At 62.1% G+C, this 20,886-nt stretch overlaps 1 protein-coding gene and 1 long non-coding RNA gene across 10 annotated transcripts in view; one reads left to right on the top strand and one right to left on the bottom strand.

Moving 5' to 3' along the window:
- MYT1L (myelin transcription factor 1 like) overlaps nucleotides 1–20,886 on the bottom strand; it is a 114,007-nt gene that overhangs the window by 5,711 nt on the left and 87,410 nt on the right. The window contains 6 exon segments of the mRNA XM_039855009.1: nucleotides 608–711; nucleotides 5,072–5,163; nucleotides 15,165–15,306; nucleotides 15,309–15,385; nucleotides 16,671–16,754; nucleotides 20,614–20,676. Of these exon segments, the coding sequence (XP_039710943.1) occupies nucleotides 608–711; nucleotides 5,072–5,163; nucleotides 15,165–15,306; nucleotides 15,309–15,385; nucleotides 16,671–16,754; nucleotides 20,614–20,676 (562 nt within the window).
- Nucleotides 9,039–18,020, top strand: LOC120596522 (uncharacterized). Of its 9 annotated transcripts, none has more exons than XR_005651180.1 (6): nucleotides 9,039–12,945; nucleotides 13,194–13,261; nucleotides 13,498–13,679; nucleotides 13,767–14,372; nucleotides 14,584–14,809; nucleotides 15,031–15,766. It is a non-coding gene; the product is annotated as an uncharacterized LOC120596522 (long non-coding RNA). The 9 variants fall into 9 exon arrangements; XR_005651181.1 differs by having other exon boundaries at nucleotides 9,039–12,202; nucleotides 12,820–12,945; nucleotides 13,498–14,372; XR_005651184.1 differs by having other exon boundaries at nucleotides 9,039–10,336; nucleotides 12,820–12,945; nucleotides 13,498–14,372.

The following is a 20,886-nucleotide window of genomic DNA, read 5'->3' on the forward strand; positions in this document are numbered from 1 at the left end:
CTGAGGGCGGCAGCTAGGCCACCGGCTCTGGCTTAGTGGAGGAAGTCACCTCTGTGAACTTTTGATGCCACGTGTATCAGATGAAACTTAGACACCTACCTCGGGGCCGCCCCTGCCGTCGGGCACCTGGCAGGAGCTCGGTAGAGGCCCGATGCCTCCCCTCCCAGCCCGCTAGTTCCTGTGTGACACCGTGCGTCTGTGCCCACCCCGTCTGGGCCTGGGAATGCACACTGGCAGACGGGTGGCCTGCCACCAGCCCCAGGGACAGTGACAGGCATTCTCCCTGATGCCTGGGGCATGGGGGCCTCTCCGTAGCCAACGTGCCGATGGGACACCACCAGCACCCAAACACCTGGGGAGCAAATGACTCATCTCTCTCCCGCAGAGCAGGTGGCCCTCTGGGTGACTTCACGAAGTGCACTCACTCAAACACATACACAGGACAGAACTGGGTGACTGATGGCCACTGTGTCACAGCAAGTGTCGCCACTAAAACCTCAGCAGAAGACCCAACAAAGGCGAGAAATACAGAAAAAGATGGGCCAGGGGACAAGAAAGGGCGCCTCGCCCGCTGCGGCGGCCGCGGCCGGGGCCTCAGAACGGCTACCTGCGTCCTGAGCTTGATCATGTCGGCCTCCATCTGCGAGTTGGACTCGTTCAGCTCCTTGATCTCCTCGTCCAGCTGCTTGATCTCCTCGTCGTTTTCTATGCCTGCAAGCAGGACGGGGCGCGTTAGAGCGGCGGGCGGCGGGGCCTGGCTCACACGCTGGGGCTCTCTTTGCTCCTTTTACGTCTGGAACTCAATTTGGTGGGAAAAAATACCCCTGAATTTGAAAAGGAGTCACGTTTGTGTGTCCCTCAGTCTCGCCTCCCTCCGTACAATCAGGAAAGTCGACTGCAGCGCCGGCCCCTGGGGCTGGCCGGCAGAGCCCCAGGGCGACCCGCGCTGGCCTGGCCGTGGGCGTGCGGACGCGGCCCGGGCCCCTCCGCCCGCTCCCGCTCACTGCTCTCGCTGTCCCTGTCACGTGCACACATCCTCGACAACACTGTGGGGTCCCTGCCCTCACTGAGCTTGGGTTTGAGGTCGGAAAGCGATGAACAGCCGTAACTAAAACCGGGTTCGGCGAGCGCTAAGGGCAGTCTACCTGGCCGACTGGCAGGCAGAGGGGGTGGACTTCGGGGGCGGACTTCGGGTGGCGGTCATGAGGAGCCTGCCAAATGCCTGATGTCTGAATAAAACCCCCTCGTTCCGAAAGGCAGGAAAGACAGGTCAGCTGACAGACCCGCGCGTGTGAGGCCCTGCAGGGAGGCTGTCCGGCAGGGGCGCCGGCTGGGGTGGGTCCGGGACAGGGGTGCGGGCTGCGGGGGCCGGTGTGGCCGAGCGGCACCCCGGGGAACGGCTGCATCATGAGGAGTGTCCAGCGCCGGCTCCCTCGACTGGCTGCGCTTGGAAGCCGCGTGCTACGCTGCCAAGGAGCAGGAGGATCCAGACCCTTCCTCGTGCGGGGCGTCTGGCCTGCACGACTGAGTGCGCCTGGGGAGGCAGGAGCAGAGATCTCGCACAGCGGTTTGCCAGTCCTGCTGGCCACGTGGCACGGTACGGGTCCTTGCTCAAAAATAACAGAAAACATGGGAGCCCAGGCCTCCGAGGGGCTCGGGGACAGATACCCACGCCAGCTGCGTCGTTCTGGGAGCCCCAAGCGCGGCGGAGACTAGAGAAGGTCGGGGGCGGAGGGGCTGGCTCGCAGCTGCTGTTTTCAGTGAAATAAAACAAAAGCCTCGGAGGAGTAAGCTGTCTTCCCGAATGAGCCCCGCCCCCGCCCCAGCAGGCCTTTGTCACAGAGCAGGCGGCCGGAGCGAGCGGTGGCCACGCTCAAGTTGGCTGCCCACGTCACGGGCTTGTCCTCCAAGTCCTTTCCTCCCACGAGTCAGTCTTGGGCGTCGGAGCCGGCTTTCTGGATAAGCTAGTGTTCAGTGCCTGCCACCCAGAAGGACGTGGGGACCGGTGACCGGAGGCCGTGGGTCCTGCTCCTGTGGCCGCCGACAGCCGCTGCAGGCCTCGGGTGCACCTGCCAATCTCTCGGGCCGGAACTCTGAGAACACGCCTGCCCTTTACACCGAGGCGCCCGTCGCGGTCCCAGGGGCAAGGAAGTGCTTTGGGAACAGCGTCTGCCTCTCCCCCGGTATGGCCAGAACTTTATGGTGACTTTTCAAAATCAGGAGGTAGGACAGACCGAAGTGACATGCGACTTGGCTCAGGCTGGGGAGGGGCCGGTGTGACTGCTTTTCCGCAGACGAGGTTCCGACGCTTCTCAGGATGAGCACGCCCAGCGCAGAGTGACACTGTCGTCTGTGCCGCTGCCAGCGGCCTAGCGCTCGGCGACACCGCTCCTGCGTGGACACTGGAGCGCCTCGCCTCCCTGGGCTGCGGTGGGGCATCTCCCAGCGCTGGAGTCGGCACACCAGGTTGGTGTGGTTCTTCCCAGGGGGCCGGGGCTGGCTGTGCGAGGCGTTTGGTCCGGGTTCTTCCTGGCAGGAGAGGTGAATGGGCCCCATGCTCCCGCCGTCCCCAGCAACAGGCTCCCCACTGCCGCTGAGCGTGTCGTAGAGGGTGGGCACCTGGAGGGTCGCTGGCTGTGACTGAGCGCACAGGGAAGAACGGTGTGCCTCAAACCCCAGCTGTCACCTTCACTGGCCGGTAGAGGCCCTCCCTCAATGCAGTGACATAAGCGATGTCCATTAAGTGCAGCACGATGTGCTCAGCTCCGTCTTGGGCTGCATCCTGGCAAATGAAAGCTTAGAAGGATTTCGATAAAGTGACGAGCAGAGGATACAGTCTCCTCGGAACACGGGCGGGGTCTCGGGAGCCACCTCATCGGTCTGAACGTTTGCGGAAAAGTTTCCAACAATCACTATTTTCTACCTGACCCTCCTGGAAACCAGCACCTGAGCGGGAGTAAGGACGTGTTTCTGAGCGGCTGGGACCAGGGTACTGGGAGTCGGGAGCTGCCATCCTGGGTTCTAAAATGTGGCAGACCAGGCCCCAGACCCCTCCCCTGCTCCTGAAGGGTTTCGTGGTGAGTGACTTTCCTAACCCCCCAGAACCGCACAGTCTGACCTGCTACAGCGGTTGTAAGAACTACATTAGTCACCTAAGCCACCGACCACAGCGAGACGGCCTAAATGATGGCTGAAGAAAGGGGTCGCCTGTGACAGGTGAGGATGGCCAGTTTGTGTGTCCACACCATCCGCATCTGGCTGAACGGAGCGCAGACCGACCTTGCCCCACCGACTCGGCAGTGTGAGCTGACACACCATGCGTGGGCCAGGCGTGGGCAGCCCGCAGTACGAGCAGTGCCCGGGTCCAAGCGGTCTATCCACGTCCGTTCCTGCCGTTGCCCCAGTCTGTCCTCTGCCTGACCACGTCTGCCCCCGGCGCGGTGTCACAGGCTGCATGGACTCGGACCAGTGGGCCTGAGGACCTGGCCTCCACACCAGGCAGCTCTGGGGGTGACACTCGCACTGAGGATGTTGGTGCCTCCTCCTTGGTTGTGAGCACTGCCCCTCGATGACCAAGAGGTGACACTGGAGGTCCTGGTGTCTCACACGGGCTTCCTTGCCCTGGCTGGGGGTGGGTGGGGCGAGGGCCGCGGGCGACAACTCTGTCCCACAAGTCGCTGTGCCCAGCACCTAGCGGAGCGTTGAAGGGGCGTGGCAGGGAACGTTAGCTCAGGGTACAGACGTGGTGACCCTGGTTCTCTCCATGTCACGTGAGGGCCAGACGTGCTCAGAGGGATGGTCCAATGGCTGATGGAAGGCTCTGGCCTGTGGCCCAGGACCTGTGCACCCCATGTTGGGGGCTCTTCGAGTCCTGTCTGCCGGCGGTCAGGTGGTGGGCACGTGGGGGTCTCAGGGCCGCCGGTGGCAGATCCTGTGAGGGGCCTCTGACACGCTCCCTGGGCCGGAGCACCTGGCATGGGCCCGAGGGCCACGGGCAGGAGTGACTCGTGTTCTGAGGCATTCTGCTCCTCCATGGAGCACGGTCAGGGAAGGCCCTTGCCCGGAGCCCGCCGGTCCTGACGACCCTCCCGCAGGCACAAGGCGGGCACCCAGCCCCTGCTCTCTCCGGTGGCCAGGCCGCGGACGCGGGCGGAGGCGCCGGCCCTCCTCATCGGGAGGTGGACTCTGACGTCGCCGACGTCGCTGACGCTGAGCCGCTGCTCCAGGGGCAGGCACCGGGGGAGCCGCTGCCAGCCCATCAGCGCAGGGCGCGTTCTGTGTGCGCGTCTGCTTACAGACGCCTGGGCAGGCTGTGCTGTCACTTCATCAACGCCGAAGCCGCCCTGACAGCGCACGACCGCCTGGACAGAGCCGCCTGGCCACCGACTTGCTCCATGAGGCCCGTCACAGCCCCTGGCACTCAGGGACACGAGACAGCCCTGCAGCGCTAGGCTTGGGGCCCCTGAAGCAGGGAAGTCACCGCCGAAAAGCACAAATGTTCAGAAACACGGCCCCAAACAGACGGTGACAAAGGCCGTTTGCAGAGCGCACTGGGACGTGTGGCAGAGCGCCTGCTCGTTCCGCCTCAGGTGGGAGGGCGCCTCTCTGCCCTGCGCCCGTCCCCGGGGACACGCTGGAAGACTAGCTTGGGGTTTGCAGGTGAACTTCAGCAACTGGCGAATGCACGAACACGGGACTGCGGGGTGCCCCGGGGCTGGCCGTCCCCCTCTGCAGCCTCTCCACACCCGTGGGGGCAGGGGCCGTGGGGACGGACCTGGCAGGTGGGCTGAGAGCGAAGGCTTCGCTGATGGGGCTGCGTGTGGCCCGAGGGCCCAGGATTCCGGGGACAGACCACCGGAAGCCCTGCTGAGGGGACACCTGCGGCTTCGGCTTGTGAGCCTGGTGAGAGGTGACATCAGGGGACAGCCGGGGGAGGCCACTTTCCCGCTGACGGCGCCACAGAGAGGCCTGCAGCCGGTTCCCGTCAGCCTCGGTCGTGCTAGGCTGGTGACCTGAGGCCATGGAGCTGGCTGAGGCGTCCTGACTGTGGAGGGGCAGGGGGGACAGTTACCGTTGCTGGCCCGCTGTCGGATGGTCAGCATCTGCTCCCCGGACAGCTTTGCCTTCTTCATTGCTGACGTGGCTCGCGGGCAGCCTGACAAGCTGGGGACGGAAGACGTGGGATGGCGTTAGTAATGGGTCTTGGGAGAGCCCCACAGCCCCGCAGAGAAAGTGGTCACGAGCGAGGTGGGTCACCGAGTCCTCTTATCAGGCTGCTTACAGGCACAGCGCTGTCTGCGGGAGGGAGAGCCGCCAGACCAGGGCACACGTGTGGCTGCTGTGTGTACATGAGGGAGACGTGTCCCTAGGGGCTCAGGGACACATGCGGACACCAGCACCGGGGGCGCGGTGGCTTGGGGGTCCCAGCAGCTGGGGCACTGGGGCGGGAGGGAGACGTGCCCATCACGTCTGCCTTTCAGGCTGCCTGGGACTTTCATGGAGTGGCCGTCTTCCTTAAAAGCTTCGGTATCATGGAAACTGTCAGACTTGCTGAGTTTAAAACTTGATTTCAAACACACAGAAGTCAGGAGAGCAGAGTGACAAGCCCGCCCCCATGTCGCCCTTGTGCAGATGGCCACCTGTCTGCACCCTGCCCTCCCCCGGGAGAGTATTCCGGAGCAAGCCCGGGGTGAACAGCACCCCCATATCATCAGCTCACCGAGACATCTGTAAACTAGCGCGTGTCATCGGATGCGCGGTTTGGTTTCAGACATTTCACTTGGTTCCATTGAGTCTACACAGGCTCTGCCCAGTGAACTGGGTCGGTGGGCCTGACGACCATCTTGACGGCACAGCTCCTTGTCCCTTCCTGCTGTGCACATGTCACACACCCTGGCCACACCTGCCTCTTGGAGGCTCACCTCTAACCCTTCACCCCTCACCCTGGCTATGGTCAGAAGCATCCACACAGAGGACCCCTGCACTCGCGCTCAGGGTCCACCGGGCACATCACATGTGGGTGCAGGGAAAACGGTATATGTGTAATGTTGCATGCACATGCTGCTACCACACATGTAACATTGCGTGCATACATCGATACCATACATGTAACATTGTATGCTTATGCCAGTATCATATAGCAACATTGCAGCACACATGGATATATCTGTAACACTGCATGTGATATATGTGTAACATGCATGCGTATGGCACGGCTACACATGTAACATTGCACACATATAATATCATGTATGTAATATATGCACACGATACGGACACACAGGTAACATTGTGTGCATCGATGTCATGCATGTACCATTGCATGCATGGGTCAATATTACATAGCAACAATGCAGCACACATTGATATCACATCTGCAACATCACATATGATATGTGTGTGACATGCATGCATATGGTGCGACCACATAGGTAACATTGCATGCACACATTGATAACATACATGTAACGATGTGCGTACATGTCAGTATCATACAGCAACATTGTAGCACACATTGATATATCTATGACACTGCATGTGATATATGCGTAACATGCATGCATATGGTATGGCCACATATGTAACATTGTATGCATACAACACCATGTATGCAATGCATGCATGTGATGCAAACACGCAGGTAACATTGTGTGCGTGCATTGATATCATGCATGTAACATTGCATGCATCAGTATTATATAGCAACAATGCAGTACACACTGATATCATATCTGTAACATCACATATGATATGTGCGTAACATGCATGCATATGGTGCGACCACATATGAAACATTGTATGCATACATTGATATCATGCATGTAACAATGTATGCACGTCAGTATCATATAGCGACATTGTAGCACACATTGATATATCCGTAACACTGCATGACATGCGTGTAACATGTATGCATATGATACGATCACATGTGTAACACTGTATGCATGCATTGATATCACTTCATCCCTATATTCAGTGCCTGGTGGCTCCGGTGGCTGCATGGTGAGGCCTGTCAGGTGTTTATCTTTATCTATTAGCATCTAACACCCAATGACAGAGCAGATTACATGGTTATTAGCGAGATCTATTTAATGTCTACATTAACATACGAGGCCTTCTAAGTATCTCTTCAGACATCTTTGTCTAATACGTTCCCTCGTGGAGATACATATTCACATAGTTATTCTGGGGAAAAACCTTATACAATGAATATTTTCACTGCTGTTTGCAGTTCACGCTGAAGGTCCAGGTGATGTCTGATGTTTGTGTGACGTTCTGTCTATTCTCACATTAGACTGTCCACGACATGCTGAATTGTCACCATATCTGCTGCTTTCCCCAGAACCATTGCTAATGGTGATTCTAGATTTATAGGCGAAAGGGGTAATTGAGTTTCAACCCAGACGGCCATCGCCAGCCCCAGCCTCAGCCTTCTCTCTGAGGCCAGCTCCCATGCCAGAAAGCAGAGGCCTTTGGGGCACCAAAGTGGGGACAGGAAGGGACCAAGGGGCTCTAGTAGAGTCATGTCCTGAGGGGACAGGATACAGGCACCCCGAGGCCTGCCTCTCCCTCAGAGCTACGTGTCTGGTGACCAGACCCACACGTTTCCTGAGCGAACTTGTTCCTCAGCCCTGTCCCTTCCCCTTCTCACTGTCACCACAGTGACCTGTGAGTGCCTCTAGCTGGGCCCCTGGACCTCAGCCTGGCTCCTGCCCGCTCACCAGGACCACTGACCCCCACCCTGGCTCATCTTAGATGTGGCGGCCCTCCTGCAGAGCGTGGCTCCTCTGCGAGCAGGGTCCCAAGGCCTGAGTTGTGTCCTAGCTGTGCTCTGAGGCCGGGTGGTCCTTCTGCAGGACCCAGCTCTCCCTGTCCTCACTTCTTGGAGCTGTGTCCCCTGGTGATGCCACCTGCCCTGGCAGCTGGCGTGAGCGTTTGTGACTGCCTTTGCTCCTCCGCTGTGACCCACCAGCTCCCGGCTCCCCTTCCCGGTGAGCGTGCTACAACACAGGATCAGGGGGCCCACGCCCGCGGGGGTGGCCGAGGTCAGCTGTGGGGTTCGCACCCTCAGCGCTGGCTCCCGCTTCCACCGGCCGCCGCGCTCGCGGGGCCAGTCCTCGCCCCGCTCGCGGGGCCAGTCCTCGCCCCGCACCGAGGACGCGAGGATGCGCGCAGACCACCGCCAGGCACGCAGGCTACGTCCCCACCCCGAGTTCTGCCGGACGTGAGTCACAGAGCGGCGCGTGTGCAGAAAACAAGGCCGAGGACCGCAGGGAGGCCAGGGGTGCCCGGCATTTCCCGTGATGAGACTCGCGGGTCCCCAACGCCAGGACGCCCCGCGGTGGCCTGGAGACCGAGGCGCAGACTCCTGGGCCCGCGCTGAGGTTCAGGGCCGAGTCTGGGTCTTAGGCTGCTTCTCTCTCTTTTCAGTTAATAAAACTGCCCGCTGCGGACAACGAGCCGCGGCGTCGGTCCAGGCTCGGGAGACTTCCGAGCCGGCCGAGACCCGAATTAGGAGACGAAGGAGGCCCAGGGGCGGGCGCGCCCCGCGCGAACCCCGCTCAGGGCCCATTCCGATGCGGTGACGGCGGCGCGCGCCCGGCCCGTGGGCGGCGGGAGTCCCGGGGCGGGCGCCGTGCCACCTGCTGGCGGCTCCGCCAACCTGCTTCGCAGCTGCTTGGGGGACCCGGGGGCCCCCCGGTCCAGGATTTCATGGGGTCCCCGGCCAGGGGGCTGGCCCGGGGCGGTGGCGGGGACGTCCCTCACTAAAGCCGGCTTGCTCCGGCCTGGACGTGGACAGCCTGGGGTCCTGTGCTGGCCGCTGAGTCCGGGCAGCCGATAGTTAACCGCCCGCCCCCGCCCCCGCCCGGCCGGCCCGGCCCAGACGTCTGGCTCTGGCGCCAGCCAGGAATCCAGGGAGGGCGGCCGGGAATCAGGGCCCAAGGCCAGCGGGGCGGGGCTTCCTGCAGGACAAGCCCGGCCCACAGCAGCGAACGCGCTGAAGTCCCCAGGGGCGCGGAAACGACAGCGTGCGTGACCGTCCGTGCGCGGAAGATACGGCGCTGAGAGCCAGCGGGCAGGGCTTGCTGTTGGGTCTGTTCCCCGCCCAGAGCAGCTGGGGGCCGCGGGCAGCTCGGGGCCGGAGCCGGGACTGCCAGGGCTCACGAGGGTCCTGGGTGACTCGGCGCTGCTCCCGGGAATCCACACCGGGCGCTCGCAGCTTCCTCACAGCAGCCGCGCTGCGTCCCCCACTCGGTCACGTGCTCCGGCTTTCCTCCCTGGCAGCAGTGTGACCGTCACTGCTGAACCGCAGTCTCCAGAGCTGACCTTCTGCGCAGAGCGGTGTGCGGCTGCCGCCCCTTCTCCCAGCCCGAGTCTGAGGGGACATCTGTTTAAGGCAACAAGGCCCATGGGAAGGCGCCACCCTGGCAGGAGGGCCTAGGGCTACCGGCAGTCAGGGGTCACAGGCGTCCTGCGGCCGTCCCTCCCGTGCCCTGGCCTCCCGTGCCCAGGCCTCCCGTGCCCAGGCCTCCTGTGCCCAGGCCTCCCGTGCCCAGGCGTGACCCCCAGACAGGCTCCCCTCCTGGCCGTTTCTTGGAGGAACCCTGACTGAAACAGGGCCCTTTCATTTTGGCACTGGTCACGCAGTGAACCCAGGAACCTTGGCCTTGGGGCTTCTCCTGTTTCCTTTGGTGATTTTCTTTCTCCCATTTTCTCTCTTGCTTCTTTTCAGAAATTCCTGTTAGTTGGTTATGAACCTCACAAACTGTTTCTCCATTTAAAAGGATTATCTTCTTTTCTGATCTCTTTAGAATTTAAGAGAGCTTTCCTCAACTTTATATTCTATGCTTCTAAGTGGACTTTTAATTTCATTTAGTTTCTTTAAAGGAGCTATTTCTTGTTCTACGAACGCTTCTTGGATTCTGAATATTGTAGGTTATAATATCCTTTCTATTCTCCTTTTGTCTGATGACAAATAGAAGTTTAAAAACAAATCTTTCCTTTCAAGAGTCTGTTTCCCCTTCTCCTTCCAGCGTGAGGGCGAGATGTGAGCAGGCTGCTCCTGTCCTGGCACCGCTGCTGCCACCCCCTATGGGAGGAGTGTCCCTAGAGACACTCCCTTCATCGGGGACAACGAGGGACCCAGAGATGGACGCTGAGAGAGGGCCCCAAAGCCACCACCCGCTTGCATGACAGGGCTCCCCGCGTGGCTTCCCAGCTGCTGACACCGGACGGTCCTACGACGTGGTGAGGCATGGTGCTCACCTCCCAGGAAGACCGGAGCGGAACCTGGCGTTGGTCGTCGCTGTGGGGTGATGGTGCCCCCCAAAAGGTGTGCTCATGCCCCAACCCCTGGAGCCTGTGGACGGGCCTGGTTTGGAAGTGGCTTTGCAGGCGTGATGGGGCCGGGCCCCGATCTGGGGGCCGCTGTCCCGATGGGGAGGGGTCTCTGGACCAGACACAGGGCAGAAGGCCACGAGACGATGGAGGCACAGACTGGGGCGAGGTGTCGGCCGGCTGGGGGACACCCCAGGTTTCCGGCCACCACCAGGTGCTGGAAGAGGCGAGGAGGACCCACGAGAGCCCTCAGAGGGAGCGCAGCCCTGCCCGCCTTGACCCCAGTCTCTGGAACTGGGGAGAGGACATCTGCGTTAGAAGCCACCGCCCCTGCAGTGACGTGCCAGGACAACCGAAGGCATCGGCTCAGTCGTATCTGCCAGCTGACCCTGGGTTCCAGTCCAGGCGTTCCCCATGTTCCCCTAAGATGTCTCGGTTTTTAAGTCTGTGAACACAGCAGTTCCGTGAATGTGAGCAGTTCCCCGGGGTTGGGCTGAGTGGCAGATTACAGTGGGGGAGACCCCACGGCGCTGAGACTCAGGAGGCCGGTTTGCCTCAGGAAGGGGGACCTCAGGGAGCCTCAGGAAGCTGGCTGCACTGCCCTCGCCCAGCTGGGCCCAGAGGAGGGAAGGGGGGGTGACGTGGCCAGTGCGGACGAGAAGCCCGAGCAGCTTGGCTGTCAGACCCCGGAGAGGAGAGCAGAGAGTGTGCGGGTGCGCGGGGGCTGCAGCGCGCCCCTGCCTGCTGGCCAGCTGGCTCGGCCCCTGGTCAGCACTCAGTCAAGCGACTAACGGGGCAGGCCCTCTGCCTGGGGGGACCGACGGGAGGTGGCAGACGTGGAGGTGCTGCAGGCGGACCTTCCTGAACCGCGAAGCCTGGGTGGTCGCTCCCCGGACGAGATGCACACGTGGCCTTCGGTGGCTGCGGGGGCGGAGCAGGTGTGGCCCGTGGCCTCTCACCTTCCCCCGCCTTCGGGAATCGCACTTCGAGGCCGATGCCGGATCTGAGCTTTTCTCTCCCGAGCGGGTGGAAATGGGAGCCGGGCCGTGGGGCCGCGTTCAGGCGGCCGTGCGCAGCCGCGTGGGGCCGGACCGACCCCGGGAAGCCGCCCTCCGAAGCGCGGTGGAGCCGAAACGCCGAAGGCCCTGGCGAGGTGACGGGCCACAGGCCGCTGTGCAGGGGAATCGGCTCCGGGCGACCGCGAGGGGCCGCGAGGCGGGGGTGGGCGGGGTGCGCCCTTGGTGGTGCCGTTGGGCCCCGAGTCCTCTTCGGGGCAGTGTTGGGGATCACAGGCTGCCCGCGAGGGGGCCGACGGTCTTCCCTGCAGGGCCGGTGTGTCCCATGTGCAGGGCGGCGGGCCGCCCGGGAAACGGCCGGACGTGATGCTGGAGACCCCGCCCCCTGCCCCTCTCCAGGACGGCTGAGGGGCGTTGGGGTAACACAGGGCGGCTGGCTGCTGTGGAGCGGAGCCCGGCAGGAACCCCGACTCAGTGGTCGCCCAAGCGAACTGGCTCCACCCCTCGATCTCGTCTGCCCTGCGCAGCCACCACGACCCTCTCCCTCCCCGTGACCCAGGATCACAGAGGGATTGGTGTTCAGGGACCTTCCTCCTGCTGTGAAGTGAGGCACGGCCCGTCCAGTGTGTCCCCTGACGCAGAAGGTCCACGTGCCTCCTGGGCGCCACCCTCCTGCCCCCGTGGTGGTGGACAAAGGGCTCCAACCGGGGAAAGTCTAGTGTCCAGGGAAGCCAGAGGCCCAGAGGAGCGGTCCAGGGGCAGCGAGGTCCAGGTTTCGCGGGCGGCTTGGACCAGTTACTAGATCCACACAGACACTGTGGAATTTGGATTCGTCATCAGAGAAGGTCCTGAGACAGCTGGACCCTCCCTCGGTGTCCTGTCTGTGCGTGCGGTCTTGGTGACAGTGGCCGTCTGCGTCCTGTCTGTGCGTGCGGTCTTGGTGACAGTGGCCGTCTGCGTCCTGTCTGTGCGTGCGGTCTTGGTGACAGTGGCCAAGACCGCAGCCATGGGAGGGAGCGGAAGGCCCCCCCCTCCATGTTCCCGCAGACAGAGACGTCTCCGGGTGGGCGGGGCGGCGGGGCGCAGAGCTTCTGCCACTTCGCCCCTGCCCCCCGGAGGGCAGGTGGTGATCTGTGTGTCTCATAATGGCGGGTCCACACACCTGTCCTGTGGGCTCCTGCACTAGGCACAGGTCATAGGTGGGCACTCAAAAGGTTTTCTTTCGGTCTGGGCTCACAAAGACGACACTCGCAGCGCCCCCAGGTGGATTAGGCTCCCCAGCACCCCCTCCCCCCACCCCGCAGACTATGCTCCCCAGAGCCCCTGGCATGAGGTGACGCTGTAGGACTAGGTCCCACCTGCGGGTGGGAAGGGTGTGGTATGTGCTCCTCCGTCTCCCTCCTGGGTCCCCCACGTCTTCCTCGTGTCTGGCTGTGGAGTGAAGACCACCCATCTCTCCTAGGCCCCCATCCGGGTCCTTCACGGGAGCAGGAAGTGACCTCTGTTCTGTTGGAGGCCACCAGGGCAGTCAGCCCATCCTGGCTAATGCTTACGGAACGTGAGACGACTGATTACAAACTAAGTCCCAGTGAGTAATCAGGACGGTGACCGATTTTTACAACTCTCTCGGGAAGCATCAAACGAACATTCTGCAGAAGGCTAGCTCCAGTTTATAATGGAGTATAGGGGAGCTGGGCGTGAATAAGCCAAGGCGTATGTCCAGGTGGAACAGGTTTAAGGGGACCTAGGACACAGTTTTTTTTTAAAAGGACCTTGTAGTTAAACCCCATGGTCGATTATATGATTTCTAAAATTATTTACTTGCTTATTTTTCAGGGTTGGACTCAGTGGATTTTAGTTTTGGAGAATCTGCTGAATGTTACTTGGAGCGGGGTAGGACTGAGGTGAGGACCAAGAAGCACACCCAGCACGCTTACTCACAAAGACGAGGATCCCGCAGGGCCCCCCACCGCCTCCCTCTCTCCCTCCCTCCCACCGGCCGCACCTGTGTGTGCCTTGTGGAGTGTCCCGACACGGGGCTCAGGGAACCAGCCTGCGAGGGGAGTGGGCAGAGCGCCCCGAAGCGATGCGGCCTGCGGCCTGCGGCTCCTAACGTCTGTCTCCTGACCCTCGCCTGCAGTCCGCCCGGCGTCGGGACGAGGCCTCGCACCTGCCATCTGCCAGCGTCACCGAGGCGCCTGTCTGCTTGTGCGGTTCCTGCAGCCTCTGCCCACCTCAACCAGAGGAACGGGAACTGTCTGTGTCAGCTTGGCCGGTGTATGTACCTTCACACGGCGTGGAACAGGGTTTAACTAAAGCGCCGTGAGTAGCCAGAGGCTGGAAGCGGGAACTTTGGAGAGCATTTTGTCACTGAGTGCCCGAGGTCAAAACCTAGCATCCTGTTTCTAGGACTACATCCTAAGGCTGTGCCTGCAGGGGTGTGTGGCATCTGGCGCCAGAGGTCTGCCATGTCCCTGGACCACACACGTCTAGAAGGAGGCGTGGGCAGGGCAGGTCCCACTGGGTGTGGGGCAGCTCCGCTCAGAGCTAGCGCTCAGTAGGGTCTGCCTGTCCCAGGGCGATGAAGCACCTGCCCGGCCCTGGGGGTCTGCGGGTGAGGAAGGACTTGTCCAACACAGGCGTGGAAGAAACACTGCGATCCGGTGGTGCTCACAGAAAAGCGGGTGTGGGATCGGGATGGGTGGCCGGCGGCCCCAGCACGTGGGCCGCTGCTTCAGGACGCTTTCTGGGAGGGGACCGGTTACCTCGGGCCAGAGCCGAGAGACGGGTCAGGGGCTGGACATCCACTTCCCCCTCTAGGCCCATTTATCCTGTTTATACCATTTGAATTTCCTATCTGAGCAGGATTTCCTTTCGTAATTAAAAAAAAAAAAGCCTTCCTTAAACTGCTGAGCCCATCGTCACACGCTCCTTCCTGCACATGCCATCATTCCTGGGGTGGGCGCTGGCTTTAGTTCACTCCGTGCTGGACGTGGTTTTACCGGCCGAGTCAAGGTGTGTGCTGGGTGCAGAGAACGGCATCACCGAGCAGAGGGAGGGGACACACAGCCGAGCCCCCACCCGCGTCTGCATTGTCTGCAAGGTGCCTGAGTTGCCTGCCCATGCCCTCCCCAGCCTGGCTTCCATGAGGCCGGGGACAGCAAGCCTGATGGAGTCATTTGACCTCTGTGATGTGTCCTCACCTCTGACCCTGACCCTCCTACAGGGAGCCCGCTAGGCCTGTTGGTTCAACAGAACAGGCCTCGTCTTCTAAGACAACCTGACTGCAACAATTTCTTCTTAAATTAAGCAAAGAAACATCAGTGGGGGCAACTGGCTCTTCTAGAAATCTCCTGATACATCTTTGGCCCAGGCCTTCAGCATGAGTCCCCTGTGTCAAATGCCACCTGTTTCCCCCACGTGAGGCCTGTCTGCAGTGTTCAGCCAGATGAGTAAGTCAACCCGCACGTGTCCGCGTGTGCGTGTGTGCATGCACGTACATGTGCCTTTGTGTGCGTGTGTGCGTGTGCGTGCATGTGTGCGTGTGCGTGCATGTGTGTGCACACATGCGTGTGCAGCGAGCGCCTGGGCCTCACTGCCGTCCTGACGGGCATCTCCAAACCGCGGGCCTAGGACACAGCAGTAGGGCAGCGAGTCTGACTCTTCCAAACAGGTCTCCTCGTCTCACGTGTCGCTGGTTTGGTGCCGTGACTCTCGAGCCTACTTTCTTGGGGTTGGCGATGCCTGCGGGGCCGTGCTGGACAGCCCCCCAGGACCCCCGGGGAAGGGCCCAGGCGGTACGCTCACCTGCGGTGCGTGAGGAAGCTGCCGCTGACATGCCCGGAGCCGTCGCACCCGGGCGTGGGGCAGGACATGCCCTCCGTCTTGACTGACTTCCAGGAGAACTGGGAGCCGTTGAGGTAGCCGTCCTTCTGCCTCTTGGCTGCCAGGGGCACCCGGACGCACTGCGGTGGGACGCGTACTTGCCGGTGATGTGGCCCTGGCCGTCGCACCCGGGCACCGGGCATCTGGCAGCAGACACAAGACACACTTTACCGTGCTGCCAGCACAGACCTGGCGGCCTCTGCGACAAAGGCACGGAACCTCGCACGCAGAAAGTCACGCTCTATGCGAGCAAAGGAGACAGGAGGAAAGAAGTTCACCCAGGGCGAGGGGCCGGCACCGGCACCAGCACTGGACACGCTGGCCGGAGGGCCTGCCGCTCCGGGGCAGACAGCCACGCCCGTGGGAGTCGGCGCCAGCCCGTGGGACAGGAGAACTCGTCTGTGGAAAAGATGCCACTGTTGGACGGGGTCAGGGGTCACGGCTTTTATGGAAATACAGTCAATGGGAAGTTGTAGGGTTATTTTCGAAAAGGCCATTTTATAAACCTGTTTTCTCAAGAGCTAGAGAATGTGATGTGTGTTTGGCCGTGTTCTCCGGAGTTGGGTGTTAAGCGGGAGGGGCGGAGCTCGATCAGGGTGCCGGGAAGGTGTCGGCAGGAAGTGCACCAGCAGGGCGTTTTTGGTGATAAATGGAAACATCGGTGCAGAGCTCAGGTTCAACTACAGGCTGACCGCTGCTGCTGGGAGTCCTCACACAGCTCACAGCAAGGGGCTGAGGACGGACGCCCGCCTCGCCGGTGGCAGCGTGCCCTTCACGGCCCCAGGCTGCTGGCTCTGGCCTGCGTTTCGTCCTAAACAGTAAAGTCTACATTCTCTATAATTTGTATCACTCATTTATACCAATAAGTTTTAATTTATTTTAATAATTTTTATTCTAAGTAACTTTTGTTTTAATCAAAAAACTTGCTGCCAAGACGGCGAGGGAGACCGTAAGGTCAGGGACTCAGCACCGGGTTCATCTCAGGGGTTCCTGAGACCCGGGCTCACTGGGCGTCGGGTCAGGCAACTGTGGGCGACCGGGTGACCGGGAGGGTTGGCGTCCCACCCCACTCGCAGGAGCCGGGTGGCCTCGGCCGGGCTCCAGGCCTGCCTGAGAATGCGTGTAGCCGGACGGTCCTTGAAAGACAGAACGTCTGCAGCAGGCTCACGTTTGGGACGTAAGGGCCACCTCTGCAGACCTTCGTGCATGCCCACCTGGTCAGCTCGCCCCCTCCTCCTACCAGGGGCCGAGGGGACTTTCTGGCGCTTTGTTATGCAGAACTTACTACATCGCCCGCCCTGATGCAGATGGTGTGAATTGGGGTGGGTTTAAATGGTCTGACCTTGCAGTTGACTGACGTCTCAAAGGCACGAGCCCCGAGTGTCCCCCCAGCTTCCCACAGCCCGCCAGGCCCCCCGGCGCACGCACCTGATCGGCTCCTGGTCCTCCTTGTCCTCCTTGCTCTGTGCTATCCTGATGCCACTTTTCTTCGCCCGCGGGCACCCTGAAAGGCTAGAGGAGAGACAGGGCTTCAGCGAGGCCCCGGCCGGCTTCCTGCACCGCGGGCTCTGCGTGGAAGCGGGGGGTGGGAGCAGGTCCTCTCGAGGGCAGCAGCCAGGTGTGCTCTGCACACCCCACATGCAGGGGCGGCCGGGCGTGCCCACGCATCCACAGCCTTGGGTCTCGATCCCACGGGCTGGCGGCTCTGTTTTACTGTTTTACTTACTTCTTGCAGGTTCCCTCGCCCGATGGAAACTAGAGAACTTTCCCCACAGCCGGCTGAGCGCTGGGGACCCAGGACAAATGGCACCGTGTTGACCGACCCTTAAACGCTTGCTTTCCGCTCAGAATGTGGAAGGGAAACCCTCTCGCTGCCGACCCCAGCCCAGAGCTCCCTGCAGTCCGCCAGCTGGGGCGCGTCGGCAGCCTCGCCCAGGGCAGGCAGACCGAGGGGCGCAGGCCGAGGGGCGCGGGCCTGGGGGCGTGGTCGCACGGCCGCCGTCTCAGGTGGCGTCTCAGCCTTCTCCTGAGTCCCAGGGTGCCACCGTGCTTCCATAAAATGGGACGCGGAAGAGCCACCGGCGTAGCGAGGTGGTGCTGGTGACTTCAGGTCCGTCCTGCCAGCTCTCGTCCATATTTGTGAGTCCTTCAAGGTCCACGTCTGACCCCAGCAAAGTCACTCAGCAGTGTTCTCCCCACTGAACCTCCGGTGGGTTCGGACCCACGTGTGCTGGGGACACCACTCGAAGCCCCCTCTGCCCTGGCCTGCGTGGACCGCAGGGCCCTTCAAGTTCATGCACTTGACCAGAACGTCACCCGGCTCCGTCGGGGCTTTTTGATCTGGGAGGACCACGCTACCATCGGCCGTCTGTCCCGCTGTGAAGCTTGGAGGCCCGTGGCCGTCCTTGAGTGGCACCCAGCCGTCCCCTGCAGAGCCTCTCCTCACCGGCCCGCTGGTCCCGACCTGCCGCTGCTTCCGGCACCGGCCCCGCATCTTCTGGTGCCGCTTCCCCTCCGAGGGACGCTTCCACGGCCCCGCCCTGCACAGCCGTCCTGCGTTCCCGAGACCGCGCGTGACCCCTCGCAGTGTGGTGACCGCACTCCGAAAACCAAGTTCCACCTGAGTGGCTCCCACGTGCCTGTACCGCAGACTCCACCAAGCTGGGTCCCTTGTTGTCGTCAAAGCGCTTTGGGCTGTGTAGGTGCTGCCGCCGTTAGGACATTTTTCTGGTACCCTTCCTCCTGGCGACCTCCTGGAACCCCGACCCCCGTCGGCTCACGCATCCCCTGTCCCATCCCCTGCTCCCCTCAGCTCATCCCTGTTTCCCCACCTGCATTTTCCTTCGACCAGCGCATCCAGCCCCTTCCCGCGGCCCTCGGCTCAGGATCCCGCCCCGTGGCTGGGTTCAGACCCGCCCACCTGTCCCGCCTGTCCCGGTCCTGCCTTGGTGACTAGGCCCCTATTTACATCCACATCTACGCCTGCGCCTCCGCCCATCGCGCTTGTTGGTGTTTTAGGGGCAAATCGCTGGTGCCGCCGTGGCTCCGCCGTGAGGACAGTGCCCGGCAAGGCTGGTGCTGGGCCGCCCGCACCAGGGCCATGCGAACACGCACCTGCAGCTGAGGAGGGGGAGTCACAGGTCGTCACAGCTGCTCCCGGTGGATCCACGGCCTGAATGTGTGGGGACCCTGTTCTGCGTCTGGTCACTGTGGCCCTGGAGGGCAGGGAGATGCTGCAGACCGTGACTGACATGTGCTTGGGCGCGGTTAGCGGCGGCGGCGAAGCACTGTGCTCCAGGTGCACCTTGTCCAGAGCAGGTGCGCAGGTGGCTCCACCTCCTGCTCTGCTCTGGGAGACGGCGCTGGGAGCAGCTGGGAGCGGCTATTCTGCGAGTGCCGATGTCCTGGAGAGCTGCAGGCCCAGGGCGTGGGCCGCCTTCTGTCCTCCACCGGTGTCCACTTCACACGAGGTGCTGACCGAGGGCGATGCCTTCGCCTGACACACTGTAGCTGCACTCACACTGGCGGTCGAGGGACATTGCTGTGGTGCCCGCCACATGCCCACAGCCGCCCACAGCTGGAGTGTGTTGGAATCGAACCAGACCTGCTCCCAACGCTGCACGGACCCTGGTACCGACGTGCCGCTGACGTCTGAGCTGAAGCAGCTTCATCTGCAAGCTCATGATGGATCAATGCCCACCGCGTGGGATCTGAGCTTTGTACATACAAGCGTGTAAAGTGAATCATGAGCAGATTCACGTGACGCCAAGCAGGAAGCGATCAGTGGGAAACACGTAGACAGAAGCGGCCGGCAGACGTCCACGCTCGGGTGTGCAGACGTCACTGCCTGGGGGGGCCCGGCCCCAAGGGGGCCGGGCGGGTCCTTCCGAAGATAACTAGGGTGGCGTGGGCTGTGCTTGCTCCCGCGTGTGCTGGAGTTCTGGATTCAGGTCTATCTGCTCGAAGCCACAGCCTTGCTCTGGCGCCCCTTCTGGAGGGTCCACCGTCCACCGTGCGCTGCTGCCCGGCTCACCTGTGCCCCGGCTCCATGGGACCACAACCTTCGGTCTACGCAGTGGCCCCCGGGGGACATTTGGTGATGTCTGGAGACGTCCTGGGTGGTCACGAACAGGGTACTGGTGCTTCTGGCCTCAAGTGGGTGGGGCCGGGACCTGCCCAGCAGCCCACAGAGGTGACCCCACCAGCCTGGGTAGAGGGTGAGCAGGAGCCCCAGGCGAGGCCGGTCCCGCCGCCCTTGGTGCACATGTCACGCCCCTCACGGGCCTGCGCTGCTGGGCAGGGCTCCCTCAGGGCTGGCGGGCGGGCACAGGCGCACGGCTTGAGCCGAGGCGCCATGAGGCAGCTCCGTCCCTAATCCAGACCGCGCCAGCCAGCTGGGAGCGTCCCCTGCTCTGACCCCCTGGGATCTGGTCCCGTGGGCGGCCACAGGGTGGAGGCCCACGCAAACCGTCCGCTCCGCTGCATCGAGCCAACAGCACTCCGGACAGCTGGCCTCGCTCTGGCTGTCCCCTCCCTCCCTTTTTTTTTATTTTCCCTGTGGGACGCACATACAGCTGAAGGGCTCGCCCCCTTCCGCCCGCCTGCTTTGCATCGAACGCAGCGATGGCGAGCCGGCAGCCACCGGGTACCTGAGTTTATGTCCTTATTAGCTGCGGCCCTGCCTTCCATCGCTGGCAGGTCTTAGCCAGAAACGTCCTTTTCCTCACAGAACGGAACCAGAGAGCCTTGCTCCTGACCACGGGGTCCCTGTGGGCATCGTGTCAAAAGCGTCTTTCATTCCTGGCACCAATGCCAGGGCCTGGCACGAAACAGACGCTCACGAAATGCTTGCCGTGCGTCCGCTGGCATAGAACTTTGCTGTCTCACGTGACCGAGGCACAATGCTCCCGTCTAGACTCTTCCTCTTCCCGGAAGGGACCGTGCGGAGTCTGTAAGGTGAGGCCCCGTGTGTCCGGCTGGGCTGTCCCCTGAGCAGGGCAACTGTGCAGCCTGTGGCTGAGGCTCCCTCTCAGAGACTGACTCTCGGCGCCATCAGACTCCTGCCTGTCACTGCCTGTCCCCTGGGGCCGCGTACCCTTCCCACACCCTCTCCGTTCAGAGACGTGCTGCTGGAGGACCTCGGCAGTGTTTCCGGTGGCCAGAGCCGGCTGCAGGCCGAGCGCACGAAGGGGACCCCGTGGCGTGGCACGAGGCCAGCCTGCCTTCCAGGTGAGGCGCCGAGCGCTCTGCCCGACCCCATTCGCCAGCGCGGTCGGGCCCGCTAGCCGGGCCGCTGGCATCATCCCCAGGCAGGAAGGGTGCCGACGAGGGGAACGAGGGGTTCAGGAGAAGGATGAGCACCGCCACGTACCTCCGATGGGAAGCGTAGTTGCCAGTAATGTGCCCGGAGCCGTCGCAGCCAGGGGTGGGACACCTAAGACGAAAACCGAAAAACGCACGTTGGACGATTTACTTGAAAGGAACGAAGCCCCCTGAACCACGAACTTCCTTCCTCCTCCAGAAGGCGACTCCCCGGAGCACCGGGCCCCTGGCTGGCCTGCGGTGTGCCCGGCAGTTGCCACCACCAGCCTGGGCCGCCTCGGCCTTCCAACACAGCGACACTTGCCAGGGGACCCCCAATCTC

The sequence above is a fragment of the Pteropus medius genome, unplaced genomic scaffold, assembly GCF_902729225.1.
Source record: "Pteropus medius unplaced genomic scaffold, Ma_sr-lr_union100, whole genome shotgun sequence".
NCBI lineage: Eukaryota > Metazoa > Chordata > Mammalia > Chiroptera > Pteropodidae > Pteropus > Pteropus medius.